Source organism: Prionailurus bengalensis, chromosome C1, assembly GCF_016509475.1.
Source record: "Prionailurus bengalensis isolate Pbe53 chromosome C1, Fcat_Pben_1.1_paternal_pri, whole genome shotgun sequence".
NCBI lineage: Eukaryota > Metazoa > Chordata > Mammalia > Carnivora > Felidae > Prionailurus > Prionailurus bengalensis.
Genome location: NC_057345.1, coordinates 78,934,099 through 78,946,457, shown reverse-complemented (window position 1 = coordinate 78,946,457; position 12,359 = coordinate 78,934,099). Strand labels below are relative to the sequence as shown.

Genomic DNA, 12,359 nt, shown 5'->3' with positions numbered 1-12,359 from the left:
CATTTTTTATTTTGAGGTTAGTGTTTCTTTGTGTCCCATTAACACATTTTGCCTATTCCAAGGTTGTAAAGTCTTTTCCCTGTTTTCTTCAAGGAGTTTTAATAATTTTTAGCTTTTATATTAATGGCTGTTGTCCATTTGAGTCCTTTTTGTTTGGTGAGTTAAGGCAAGAACAGTATTTTACTTTATTTTTATTTATTATTTATTTAAGTTCTTTTTTAAAAAATATAATTTATTGTTAAATTGACTAACATACAGCTTGTAAAGTGTGCTCTTGGTTTTTGGAGATTTCCCGTGGTTCATCGGTTACACACAACACCCAGTGCTCATCCCAACAAGTGACCTCCTCAATGCCCATCACCCATTTTCCCCTCTCCCCCACCCTCCCATCCACCCTCAGTTTGTCCTCTGTATTTAAGAGTCTCTTATGGTTTGCCTCCCTCCCTCTCTGTCTGTACCCTACCATTCCCCCATTGTCTTCCGTTAAGTTTCTCAAGATCCACATAGGAGTGAAAACAGATGATATCTGTCTTTCTCTGACTTTATTTCACTCAGCGTAATACCTTCCAGTTCCATCCACGTTGCTACAAATGGCATGATTTCATTCTAACTGCTAGTAGTATTCCATTGTATACATAAACCATATCTTCTTTATCCCTTCATCAGTTGATGGACATTTAGGCTATTTCCATAATTTGGCTATTGTTGAAAGCGCTTCTGTAAACATTGGGGTACATGTGCTCCTGTGAATGAGCGCTCCTGTATCCTTTGGATAAAATTACTAATAGTGCTATTGCTGGGTCATAGTGTAGTTCTGTTTTTAATTTTTTGAGGAACCTCCACACTGTATTCCAGAGTGGCTGCACCAGTTTGCATTCCCACCAGCAGTGCAAGAGGGTTCCCCTTTCTCCACATCCTCACCAGCATCTATAGTTTCCTGAGTTGTTCATTTTAGCCACTCTGACCAGTGTGAGGTGGTATCTCAGTGTGGTTTTGATTTGTATTTCCTGATGATGCATGACATTGAGCATCTTTTCATGTGTCTGTTGGCCATCTGGATGTCTTTGGAAAAGTGTCTGTTCATGTCTTCTGCCCATTTCTTCACTGGATTATTTGTTTTTTGGGTGTTGAGTTTGGCAAGTTCTTTATAGATTTTGGATACTAACCCTTTATCGGATATGTCATTTGCAAATATCTTTTCCCATTCTGTTGGTTGCCTTTTAGTTTTGTTGATTGTTTCCTTTGCAGTGAAGAGGCTTTTTATCTTGATGAGGTCCAAGTAGTTCATTTTTGCTTTTAATTCTTTTGCCTTTGGAGATGTGTCAAGCAAGAAATTGCTGCAGCTGAGGTTACAGAGGTTGTTGCCTGTTTAGGGTTTTGATGGTTTCCTGTCTCACATTTAGGTCTTTCATCCATTTTGAGTTTATTTTTGTGTATGGTTTTGTGTGTGGTCTAGTTTCATTCTTCTGCACGTTGCTGTCCACTTCTCCCAGGACGATTTGCTAAAGAGACTTTTTTTCCACTGGATCAAAGAACAGTATTTTAAATAATGTGGTATCTTTGGAATATTGCATTTATAAATTTTTCTCACAGTTCTATATATTTGTGTATGTTATTTCAATGTCCTCTGAAAAGAAACTGCTTTACCCATTTCTCTAACTCACCCATGATTGCACTTGGTACTCTTGCTTATGCCAGAAGTTAGAACTTGGCAATCTCTGAGACCTCTCTGACTCTCTAGAAGCCTTCTGTCTAGGCACTTTTTCATTTATACTTCCATCATATTTCAAACTTAGGTTTAGCTTAGGAAATATTCTTTTATATTCTTTTTAAATTACATCTCTCTATTGATGGTAGTGCTGCAGTTTCATTATTTGGCATATAGCAAGTATTCAGTGAATAATTAAATGAAGAACTGAAGTTCAAGTAATTTCAGTGGAGTTTGTTTCTCTATTCCATTTAGAATTCTGAGGGATTACAATCATATATAAAAGTGCTTACACAAAGGGGTGCCACAGTGGCTCAGTCGGTTAAGCGTCTGATTTCAGCTCAGGTCATGATTTCACAGCCCGTGAGTTCGAGCCTCGCATCAGGCTCTGTGCTGACAGCTCAGAGCCTGGAGCCTGCTTCAGATTCTGTGTCTCCTTCTGTCTCTGCCCCTCCCCAGCTTGCACTCTCTGTCTCAAAAATAAACATTAAAAAAAATTTTTTTAAATAGTGCTTACATATATGTAACACTAATTTTTCCATAAGATATATTGTGGACTTACTGAAATAATATCTATGGAAAAAGCAGTAAAGCATTATCATTAATTTTTTTTATTAATTATTATTTTATTTTTTAAATTTACATTCAAGTTAGTTAACATATAGTGCAACAATGATTTCAGGAGTGGATTCCTTAGTGCCCCTTACCCATTTAGCCCATTCCCCCTCCCACAACCTCTCCAGCAACCCTCTGTTTGTTCTCTATATTTAAGAATCTTTTGGGGCGCCTGGGTGGCGCAATCGGTTAAGCGTCCGACTTCAGCCAGGTCACGATCTCGCGGTCCGTGAGTTCGAGCCCCGCGTCGGGCTCTGGGCTGATGGCTTGGAGCCTGGAGCCTGTTTCCGATTCTGTGTCTCCCTCTCTCTCTGCCCCTCCCCCGTTCATGCTCTGTCTCTCTCTGTCCCAAAAATAAATAAAAGTTGAAAAAAAAAATTTTAAGAATCTTTTATGTTTTGTCCCCCTCCTGTTTTATATGATTTTTGCTTCCCTTCCCATATATTCATCTGTGTATCGTTTTGTATCTTAAAGTCCTCACATGAGTGAAGTCATATGATTTGTCTTTCTCCGATTAATTTCGCTTAGCATAATACCCTCTAGTTCCATCCATGTAGTTGCAAATGGCAAGATTTCATTCTTTTTGGTTGCTGAGTAATACTCCATTGTATATATATGCCACATCTTCTTTATCCATTCATCCATTGATGGACATTTGGGCTCGTTCCGTACTTTGGCTATTGTTGACAGTGTTGATGTAAACATTGGGGTGCATATGTCCTTTCGAAACAGCATACCTGTATCTCTTGGATAAACACCTAGTAGTGCAGTTGCTGGGTCGTAGGGTAGTTCTATTTTTAACTTTTTGAGGAGCCTCCAGACTGTTTTTCAGAGTGGCTGCACCAGTTTGCATTCCTACCAGCAGTGCAAAAGAGATCCTCTTTATCTGCACCCTCTCTAACATCTTTTGTTGCCTGAGTTGTTCATGTTAGCCCTTCTGGCAGGTGTGAGGTGGTATCTCATTGTGGTTTTACTTTGTATTTCCCTGATGATGAGTGATGTTGAACATTTTTTCATGTGTCAGTTGGCCATCTGGATGTTCTTTGGAGAAGTGTCTATTCATGTCTTTTGCCCATTTCTTCACTGAATTCTTTGTTTTTTGGGTGTTGAGTTTTATAAGTTGTTTATAGATTTTGGATACTAACCCTTTATCTGATATTTATGTCGTTTGCAAAAAATCTTCTCCCATTCTGTCAGTTGCCTTTTAGTTTTGCTGATTGTTTCATTCGCTGTGCAGAAGATTTTTATTTTGATGAGGCCCCAGTAGTTCGTTTTTGCTTTTGTTTCCCTTCCCTCCGGAGATGTGTTGAGTAAGAAGTTGCTGCAGAGAAGGCCAGAGAGGTTTTTGCCTGCTTTTTCCTTGAGGATTTTGATGGCTTCCTGTCTCACATTCAGGTCTTTCATCCATTTTGAGTTTATTTTTGCATATGGTGTAAGAAAGTTGTCCAGGTTCATTTTTCTGCATGTCGCTGTCGTTTTCCCATCACCACTTGCTGAAGAGACTGTCTTTATTCCATTGGATATTCTTTCCTGCTTTGTGAAAGATTAGTTGGCCATGTGTTTGTGGGTCCATTTGTGGGTTCTCTGTTCTGTTCCATTGATCTGAGTGTCTGTTCTTGTGCCAGTACCATACTGTCTTGATGGTTACAGCTTTGTAGTATAGCTTGAAGTCCAAGATTGTGATGCCTTCTGCTTTAGTTTTCTCTTTCAAGATTGCTTTGGCTATTTGGGGTCTTTTCTGTTTCCATACAAATTCTAGGATTGTTTGTTCTAGCTCTGTGAAGAATGCTGATGTTATTTTAATAGGGATGCATTGAATATGTAGATTGCTTTGGGAATTTTTTTTTCCAATAAAGCATATTTATAGCAAATAGTTGACGCTTAATTTGGCTGTTTTATCCATTTTTCTATTTCTAGCCATATTTGGGATATTTAATTTAAATCATTGTTGCAGTGGAAATGTATGAAACTATCCCATGAAGAAGAATAGTATTTGTGCAGTTTTTATTATGTTGTGTTACTGATTATGACATATTTGGGATTTGAAGTTCTTTTTTTAATATGCAGATTTGATTTTATTTCAACTCATTTGGTGCTTAATGTACCTTGTTATTGTGCTAAGTGCTTTCAGGGATATAAAGATGAATAAATCTCCCATGCAAAGGGTGTTTCTAATAGTCTGCTCAGTAGGGTTTGATACATATATTTTTTTATTAGTTTTTATAGATCTTTAATATTTGGAGCATTTGTTATATCCTAAATAGAGGACTTTCTCAAGGCATTATTCTAAGTAAGTGGTAGTCAGGTTAAAAACAGAAATAGATCTTTGAGGACCCTTATTTGAATGACATGTAAATTCTGTCTTTATAGTGAGAGAGCCACATTTTCCAGTCTCTCATTATAGTGTGTTTATTTATAAAATAAATAATAGATTTGATGTTGTGATAAGTCATAGAACTGATCTCTGAAATTATCTCATCTTTAAACAGATAAGGAAATACAAAGGCGAAAGGATCTTAAGAATGAAGAGGTCTCAGTTTGAGAGTGCGAACCCAGTGATAAATAACAACTGTTAGTTGGCTCGAGTTTTTGTGAGGTAGTTGGGATTAAGGAGACCGAGTGTATTAAAGTCCTCCATGTAAATGGAGAAGCTCCTACTTGGCTACACCTTGTTTTTCCTATGCAGGAATATGGATGGGCTTGGTTTTGCCATCTTTATTTTTCAAGAAAATCCAGAATTGTAAATAAATATATGTGTATATAAACAAATAAGTGAAAACTTCCAATTTTCATATTAATAATTATACAGGGTTTTTTTGTTTGTTTTTGTTGTTGTTTTAAGTAGGCTCCATGCTGGGCCTAGTGAAGGGCTTGAACTCACAACCCTGAGATCAAGACCTGAGCTGAGAGCAAGAGTTGGATGTATAACCCACTTAGTCATCCATGCACCCCAGTTAATTTTTTATACCAATACTGCATGACCAAACAATGGCAGATTTATAGAAGGGCAGAAAAAAATGAAAAAAAGAAAAGGGATTTGGGTGATTTGTGTGGCCCTGCTTTGCTTTTTTTTACCCTAGGATGCATTCTAAACATGTAGGATTAGTTCTTCAATAGAATTTGTTAAACCTGTTCCAACAGCAATTTGTTTTCTCCTGAAGCCCTCCCAACCACCTTTCTCACTAGATTTCTCCTAATTTGTATTTTTAGTAGAGATGAAGGGAAATTATGATGGGACAAATAGCACTAAAATATTTAATGTAATGTACTATCAAATTTTGAAATTGCTATGCTTAGATGAAAAAATACAGCAGTAACCAAATATTACTGAAATTATGCATATTCTAAAACCGTGGCTATTAGTAAAGATCTATGTATCATTATTACTTCATCCAATATCACTGTGAAATTAGATCTTGAGCAATTTTTAATTATGTTTTAGATTGTTAGAGACGGATAGTAAGTCTTTAAGATCTGTAAATGGGTCAAGAAGAAACAGTGGCTCCTCCCTTGTATCAAGTTCATCAGCCTCTAGCAACCTCAGCCACCTTGAAGAAGATTCTTGGATTCTTTGGGGAAGAATTGTTAATGAATGGGAAGATGTACGCAAAAAGAAGGAAAAGCAAGTTAAGGTATTCATATTCTTTGTTGAATTTCTTCCTCTTATCCCAAAGGGGCATCAAGGCATGGATTAATGGAAGATTAAAAAAAAAAACAACAACTGAGATTCGAGTACTTTCTAAGTGCTGTAATAAAGAGCCCTGCTTTATCTGTTTTCATTTATTTGTGTCCATTAGAAGTTTTGAATTGTAGATATCAGTTGTTACAGATGATTCCTAATTGTAGAAATATATAGCTGAAAATTATTTTATAAATTCTCTCTTTTTATAGATTCATGAATGAAGTAGTAACATCCTAGGTCTTTGAATTATCACTATTTTACCTTTTTGCTAAAATCTTTGAAAGACAACGGTTATTACTGTGCTTTCATTCACAGCTCTGCAGATTTTCAGGTCCTTAATAGCTTTAGAGGCCACATTCTGGGAGAAATGTCAAGGGTTTATCCATGGCATTGTAGCTCCCCTGACAAGAAAGGACACATCCAAGGGCCAAGTATTAGCCTTGGTTAAAAGGTTCCCTAGTATTTAAGAGTAGCTTTGTGAATTATAAATTTGATAAAGTGTTCCACTCCATTCCAATCCCCAACAAGTCTTCTTTGACTTTTAAGGTAGGAGACTTCAATAATTCAATATTAAAATTTTATTTTACTTTTAATTTTATTTTTAGGAGCTTGTTCGTAAAGGGATACCTCACCATTTTAGAGCAATAGTTTGGCAACTTTTATGCAGTGCACAAAGTATGCCAATTAAGGATCAGTATTCAGAACTCCTGAAAATGACCTCACCTTGTGAAAAATTGATCAGAAGGGACATTGCTAGAACTTATCCTGAACACAATTTCTTTAAGGAAAAAGACAGCCTTGGACAGGAGGTTTTATTTAATGTAATGAAGGTAAGTTCTATTTATCATTTTTTAAAATGAATTCTCAGAAGGTTGAAATTAGATAGTAATCAGTTACTTTGGCAAAAATTTGACTTTAGCATGATTTCTGCTTTAATTTTGATGCTACTTTACTGTCTAGTTTGGAGAACTTAGAAAATTCATCCCATTGCTTGATATTGGTTAGAATCAAATAGTCTATAAATCACTATACCATAGAAAGATCCTTTATGAAAATGGATGATTTATCTTCTGTGAGTTTCACAATCTAGGACCAGTTTTCTGCTTACTATGGCCAGCACTGTTAAGAACTCTTAGCTCTTCAGAGTGTGTGCTATTGCAATTTTTTCTTCAGTATTGCCTTTTTTCTTGAAATAGTTCCTTTCCCTTTCAACTACCTCTGTAAAATATTAATTTCTTTTTGAACCTTTTCAGTTCTCCCAGTGCTTTACCTTAACCTTACTGTTTTTATCTTTATCAGATAACTATTTTTTAAACTTTGTTACTTCACTGAGTGTAAGTTCCTTTATTTTCTTGTCCTTAGAAGCATCGGTTTCTAACTGGGAAATTATCAAAAGAAAATTTTATGTAATAAATCATCTACTTTTTAAACCCTAATAGGATAACATGTATGACAAGCAAGCGCAAGCTTGTCAAAAAAATAAATGGTATTTACTCCATCATCTCACTATTTTTAGGTTTTTAGAGAAGAAAGATATAATACATCATGTTAAAGTATTTTGAACATTTTTTACTTTTTAGGCATATTCTTTAGTGGATCGTGAGGTTGGTTACTGTCAAGGAAGTGCTTTTATAGTTGGATTGTTACTTATGCAGGTAAGTTAGTACAAGTATTAAGCTTCTAAGTTCCTTATTGAAGTTGAATTGGAGAATTAAAGAATCATTCTTGTTTTTATTAAGCATTTGATACTGGGTATTTTTCTTTAGGCATAATTTAAATAGGGATAGTTAATTTTCACTTTAAAATATTAAAAGTTTTGAAAATAACATATACAATAATGTCCTTCCAGTAATGAAATTTCAGCTTCTTGGTGTCTACATTTGAGCCATAATATTGTACTATATAGCCTGTATCTACTTTTAAATCTTAACTTACATGTCAATATTTAATAAAGACTAATGTTTTCCCAACTAAGGAGGATATGATTAAAGTGTTGGTATGAAAATCTTATTTATGTCATCTTTGCAAATTCACACAGAAATTTTGGTTGTCACAGAGTTAAGTGCTTATTATGCCTATCTTGTTATAGGTTATAGGGATGTCTGGGTGCTTAGTCGGTTAAACGTCTGACTCTTGGTTTCGGCTCAGGTCATGATCTCATGGTTCATGAGTTCGACCCCCACATCGGGCTCCGTGCTGACAGTGTGGAGCCTGCTTGGGATATTCTCTCTCTCTCTCTCTCTGTCCCCCCACCCCCAAAAGTAAATAAATAATCTTAAAAAAAAATTAAACCAAATATAGATACTCAATTATTTTTACTGCCCCAGGGATATAACCTATATTTCTATTGACAGTGACTTACTTTGGAGTGGGTTTGGATAGGATGTTTTCAGAAGTCAGGGGCAGGATCACCAGTTTATATCTTAGAAGGGAAATGACAAATAGTGTTTTCACTTCTGTTGAATTTTTTTTTCAAGTCCATTGTACTCTTAAAATTTTTTTTTTTTCAACGTTTATTTATTTTTTTGGGACAGAGAGAGACAGAGCATGAACAGGGGAGGGGCAGAGAGAGAGGGAGACACAGAATCGGAAACAGGCTCCAGGCTCTGAGCCATCAGCCCAGAGCCCGACGCGGGGCTCGAACTCCCGGACCGCGAGATCGTGACCTGGCTGAAGTCGGAAGCTTAACCGACTGCGCCACCCAGGCGCCCCTGTACTCTTATTCTCACACTAAAATGTAGTCTGAAGAGAAACCGTGGAGATAGCTTGATTTGAGTCATATATGTAAGCTGGTTTTTCCATCTCAGTGCTACACTGAGTTCTGTGAACTTGGGCTAGATCATTTAATCTGTCTCTGAGCCTTAATTAGGTAACACTGTGTACTTTCAGATTCATTGTGAGGGTTATATGAGATAATATATGTAAAAACCTACCGTGGTGTTTGGCATATAGTAGACATGCAATAAAAATTCAATGACTGGCCCAAGATGATTTTTCTTGGTAGATAAAAGCAGAGTGGGAATTTGAAACCGTGTTGCTCCATGCTTTGCTTCAGTTTCCCAGCAGTTCTGCCTGAATTTTAAAGCTTTGTAACTCTCAGGAATATATACACACTACTTTTCTGAGTAGCAAAAACCTCATGTCACAGAAACTGATTTATAATAAGAGTGACTGATATTTACTTTGTTTTATAATATAGGAACTACTGCCAATTGTTGCATGATAACTGTCCATTTCTAGGTGATATTAGATTGTAAATAATGAAAACAAAACTAGTTTTGTTAATGTTGAGGTTTTGCACAATAGTGATTTTTCTTAATTTGTAGTTGATTAATATTGGTAGGCTATTTACTGTTGAACTCAAGCATTCTTATAAATCGAGTGATTTTTTTTTCATAATTCTATTCCTTTTGCATTCATATTAGTTCCAGAATAACCTTTCAGTAGTCATTTCTGTTGAGTATTTAAAGGGCAGTTTTTTCTTGAGTTACGAATCTCTTAACAGTAGACCTAGGGCTATAGGAATCCCAAGGGGCCACCACATTTTCCTCCAAGACACTGTAGGCAGTGCTGGTAGTGATACTTTCATTTATTGATTAATTTATTTATCTTTTATTGTCAATGGCAGCTAATACATTACCATAACAATAATTTTCTAGCCCAGGGCCATAAGCTAGAAAGACTGGTAGAGCCAGATTCAAAGACCCCTCTCTTTGTTTCTTAAACTTAATTCTCTTATACCCTATGCTATATTGCCTCCCACATGTTAGCTTGGCAACATAACTCAGTGTTTGAGGAAAAATTTTGTAAAGTTAGCTTAATTAGTACATGTTGTTTTAAAATAGCTAAAAGTGCTGGATATGTTTTGTGTATGTCTTAATACTCCAACAAAATTAGGTAGTGTCCCCATTAGACCTTTGCAAAAGGCATGGATTCTTATTGAGTCCGTGTCACAGAAAAGGTGTGTAGCAGTGCAGTTGCTCCAAGATTTGTGTGCACAGATTTCTAATAGAAAGGAGTGGCTGTAAAACAACTAGGTGATTGTTCTTCATATTTATATTTTACTCAGTGTTACACTTTTTCATTTTGAAAGCATTGTTTTCAATTTTTTTGAGGAGGACCCAGTGATTTTTTTTCCCCCTCTTTGGTCTTTTATGTGATTACTTCAACTTACTTAAAAAATTGGCATTTCCCACATTAGTGCTTTGTGGAGGAGAGAGGGAATGGAACCTGTAATATTTCAGAAGAGAAGAAATTTTTTTTTATATTTATTTTATTTTTGAGAGAGACAGAGACAGAGCATGAGTGGGGGAGGGGCAAAGAGAGAGGGAGACACATAATCTGAAGCAGGCTCCAGGCTCTGAGCTGTCAGTGCAGAGCCTGATGCAGGACTTCAACCCACAAATCGTGAGATCATGACCTGAGCTGAAGTTGGATGCTTAACTTCCTGAGCCACCAGGTGCCCTGAGCAGAAATCCTTATAAGACAAAAAATTTATTCATTCCCACTGTCAGTAAAATGAGGGGTGGTAGAGGTGGAATGGAAAGGGGAAGGTAGTGGTGGGAGAAGAGATGAGAAAAGTAGTAAGGGGTCATGTCATGTAGGACCTTGTAAGGATTTTGACTTTTACTGAGGATATGGAAAACCACTAGAGTATTTTGAGCAGTGGAGTGAAATGGTCTAATTCAAGCCTTGAAAAGAACACTCGGGCAGCTCCATGCTGTATAGGGAATAGATTGTTGGGGAGGAAGCCCAAGGAGGCAGCAGAATGACCCACGAGGAGGCTTTTAGAATTTTTCAGACAATGGACTACTCTTTTGATCGTGGTTTGGATTAGGTGTCTTTGGTCGAAAGTGGTTGGTTCTTGAAATAATCTTAATATAGAGCCAGCAGGAGTTACTGATAGATTGGATGTGGAGTAAAAGGAAAGGAGACAGTGATGACACATAGGGATTTTGAGTGGAAGTTTGGGAAAGGAATGGCAGAGTAGGAAATTAGGAGTGGTTTGAGATGTCTATCAGACGTCCAAGTGGAAATGTAAGTGGGCAGTTGGAAATATGAGACGAGAATTGTGGTAAAGGTTCAGGCCAATGGAAGAGAGAGAGACAAGAGGCTATAAAATGGATGCAGATGCAGGTAGGATGATATTTATGATAGTGTGAGAATGGGAAAATTCTCTTTATATTGCTTCTAATTTTTAAAAAATTTAAGTACGAAATAAGGTCATTAGATTAGAATTGAGTGGGAAGGAGGCCGTGAAAGATTGAGGATAGAGAAGAAAGCTTGAAATGGTGGCCTCATAGATGGAGAGTGATTAAATTAGTGAAATAAAGCATACCGGAAACATTAAAGATCCACTGACGTTAGTGGTTCTGAATTCAAAGTGAGATCAGCCAGCATGGTAAAATCTTTTGTTTTTACCCAACCACTCTCCGTTGCCTAGATATACTTCTAGAGTTTGATTTATCCAAGGGTAGAGTTTTGCAGTTGGAATTATTACTGAGAGAGACAGGCAAAAGTTATTGTGGATTTAAGTGACTGAATAAATATAACAGGGTATAGGCAGCAAAGAACACACGAGAGTTGGGAACAGAAAAAAGGTAGTGTGATATAAATGAGTGATAGGCTTGCAAGGTCATATAACTCTATTAATCTTCATTGCAACCCTGTGAATTAAGTGCTGTTATTTTACTCATTTGACCAATGTTGAAACTGAGCAACAGAGAGATTAAATAATTTGCTTAAGGTCATGTAGCTAAGTGGAATTTGAACCATAAGCGGTGTGGCTCTAGAACCTGAGTTAAGATCATTGGAAGAAAGGAAGGCTAAGTAAGATCCGCTAGGCCAGGGAATTAATCCTCATGAAAATGAGTAAGGTTCAGGTGAGTGACCTAGAGGTTTGTAGATATTACAAAAAAGAAGAGTAATAGGAAATATCCACAGTATCTGTTTCAGTGAGAAGGGGGAGTTAATGCAATGGCAATGAGTCAGTGAGTTCCAGGAAGAGAAATAGATCTTTACTCCCTGGTTGCTTTCAGTACTATAGTAGAGAAAACAGCCCCTTTAAGGGAGGCAAGTTTCAGTTGGAGGAAGAAGGTGAAAGACCATTTAGTAAAGAGATTGAGGATCTAGGTAGCATATTTTGTTGATGGCAGGTTATGAGTTCCAGAAAGTGCTGTGGAAAAGGTTTAGGGAAGGCTGGACATGGGGTTAAATTTGGGGAACAGTAGAACCACATGGGATGAGAGTTCCAGCTTGTGTGGCTTCTTATGGTGATTAACATAAATCAGTGGGGCTATAGGGCTTGTGGAATTGATAAGGATGGTCTTCAAGGCAGAATTGTTGCTGTATGTG

At 36.8% G+C, this 12,359-nt stretch overlaps 1 protein-coding gene across 1 annotated transcript in view; it reads left to right on the top strand.

Annotated features, from left to right (window-relative positions):
* Nucleotides 1-12,359, top strand: part of EVI5 (ecotropic viral integration site 5) — a 234,628-nt gene that overhangs the window by 74,537 nt on the left and 147,732 nt on the right. Inside the window, exons 3-5 of the mRNA XM_043575573.1 lie at nt 5,766-5,955; nt 6,611-6,835; nt 7,586-7,660. Of these exons, the coding sequence (XP_043431508.1) occupies nt 5,766-5,955; nt 6,611-6,835; nt 7,586-7,660 (490 nt within the window). The remainder of the gene's footprint in view (nt 1-5,765; nt 5,956-6,610; nt 6,836-7,585; nt 7,661-12,359) is intronic.